Source organism: Fukomys damarensis, unplaced genomic scaffold, assembly GCF_012274545.1.
Source record: "Fukomys damarensis isolate Sample0158 unplaced genomic scaffold, DMR_v1.0_HiC HiC_scaffold_4615, whole genome shotgun sequence".
NCBI classification, from domain to species: Eukaryota; Metazoa; Chordata; class Mammalia; order Rodentia; family Bathyergidae; genus Fukomys; species Fukomys damarensis.
This window is the reverse complement of record NW_022905527.1, coordinates 1-613: the sequence shown is the minus strand read 5'-3', so window position 1 is coordinate 613 and position 613 is coordinate 1. Positions and strand designations below refer to the sequence as shown.

General features: G+C 58.7%; 1 protein-coding gene across 1 annotated transcript; it reads left to right on the top strand.

The window, feature by feature from the left end:
- Positions 1-6: 6 nt before the first annotated feature.
- LOC117284921 (sulfotransferase 1A1-like) lies at positions 7-251 on the top strand (the record flags this gene model as incomplete). Its single annotated transcript, XM_033760614.1, has 2 exons — positions 7-73; positions 160-251. Coding segments are annotated over exons 1-2 (159 nt in total), but the record flags the coding sequence as incomplete, so codon positions are not given.
- Between the last annotated feature and the right edge of the window lie 362 nt (positions 252-613).

Sequence of the window (613 nt, the reverse complement as noted above, 5' to 3'; positions counted from 1 at the left end):
TACAAGATGGCCAAGCTGCACTCTGAGCCTGGCACCTGGGAAAGCTTCCTGGAGAAGTTCATGGATGGCGAAGGTGGGCCTGACTCTGCAGGGCGGAGGGTCTAAGTGAGGGGCAGTCAGCTAAATCCAGACTGTTGTCTTTTGTCCCCTTCCCTAGAGCCTATGGGTTTTGGCACCAGCACGTGCAGGAGTGGTGGGAGCTGAGCTGCACCCACCCTGTTCTCTACCCCTTCTATGAGGACATGAAAGAGGTGAGACCACCTGCCAATGTTCCCTCCTTACCACACAGGACAGGAACCTCATGGTGACCGGCTGAGGCCTTCTCCAACCCAGTTGTCTATGGCAGTCCCACAATCCAGGGATCCTCTCTTCCTTCCCGGGTGACCCATGCCAGCTCAGCAGCATGACTTAACAGTCCTGATCTCCAAGTACCTTCGTCAGCGACGTGTGCATGCACTGCTCCGCAGTTTGGGGCTGTTGCTTCTCCCTGCCCCAGGATGAGTGCCCAGCTGCGGGCCCTGCCCTCCTCCAGGAGGAACCAAAGGGGCTCACTCCAGGGTCCCGGTGGGGAAGTGACTGGCTGTGCCACAGGGAAGAGCCCAGAGGCAGAGCA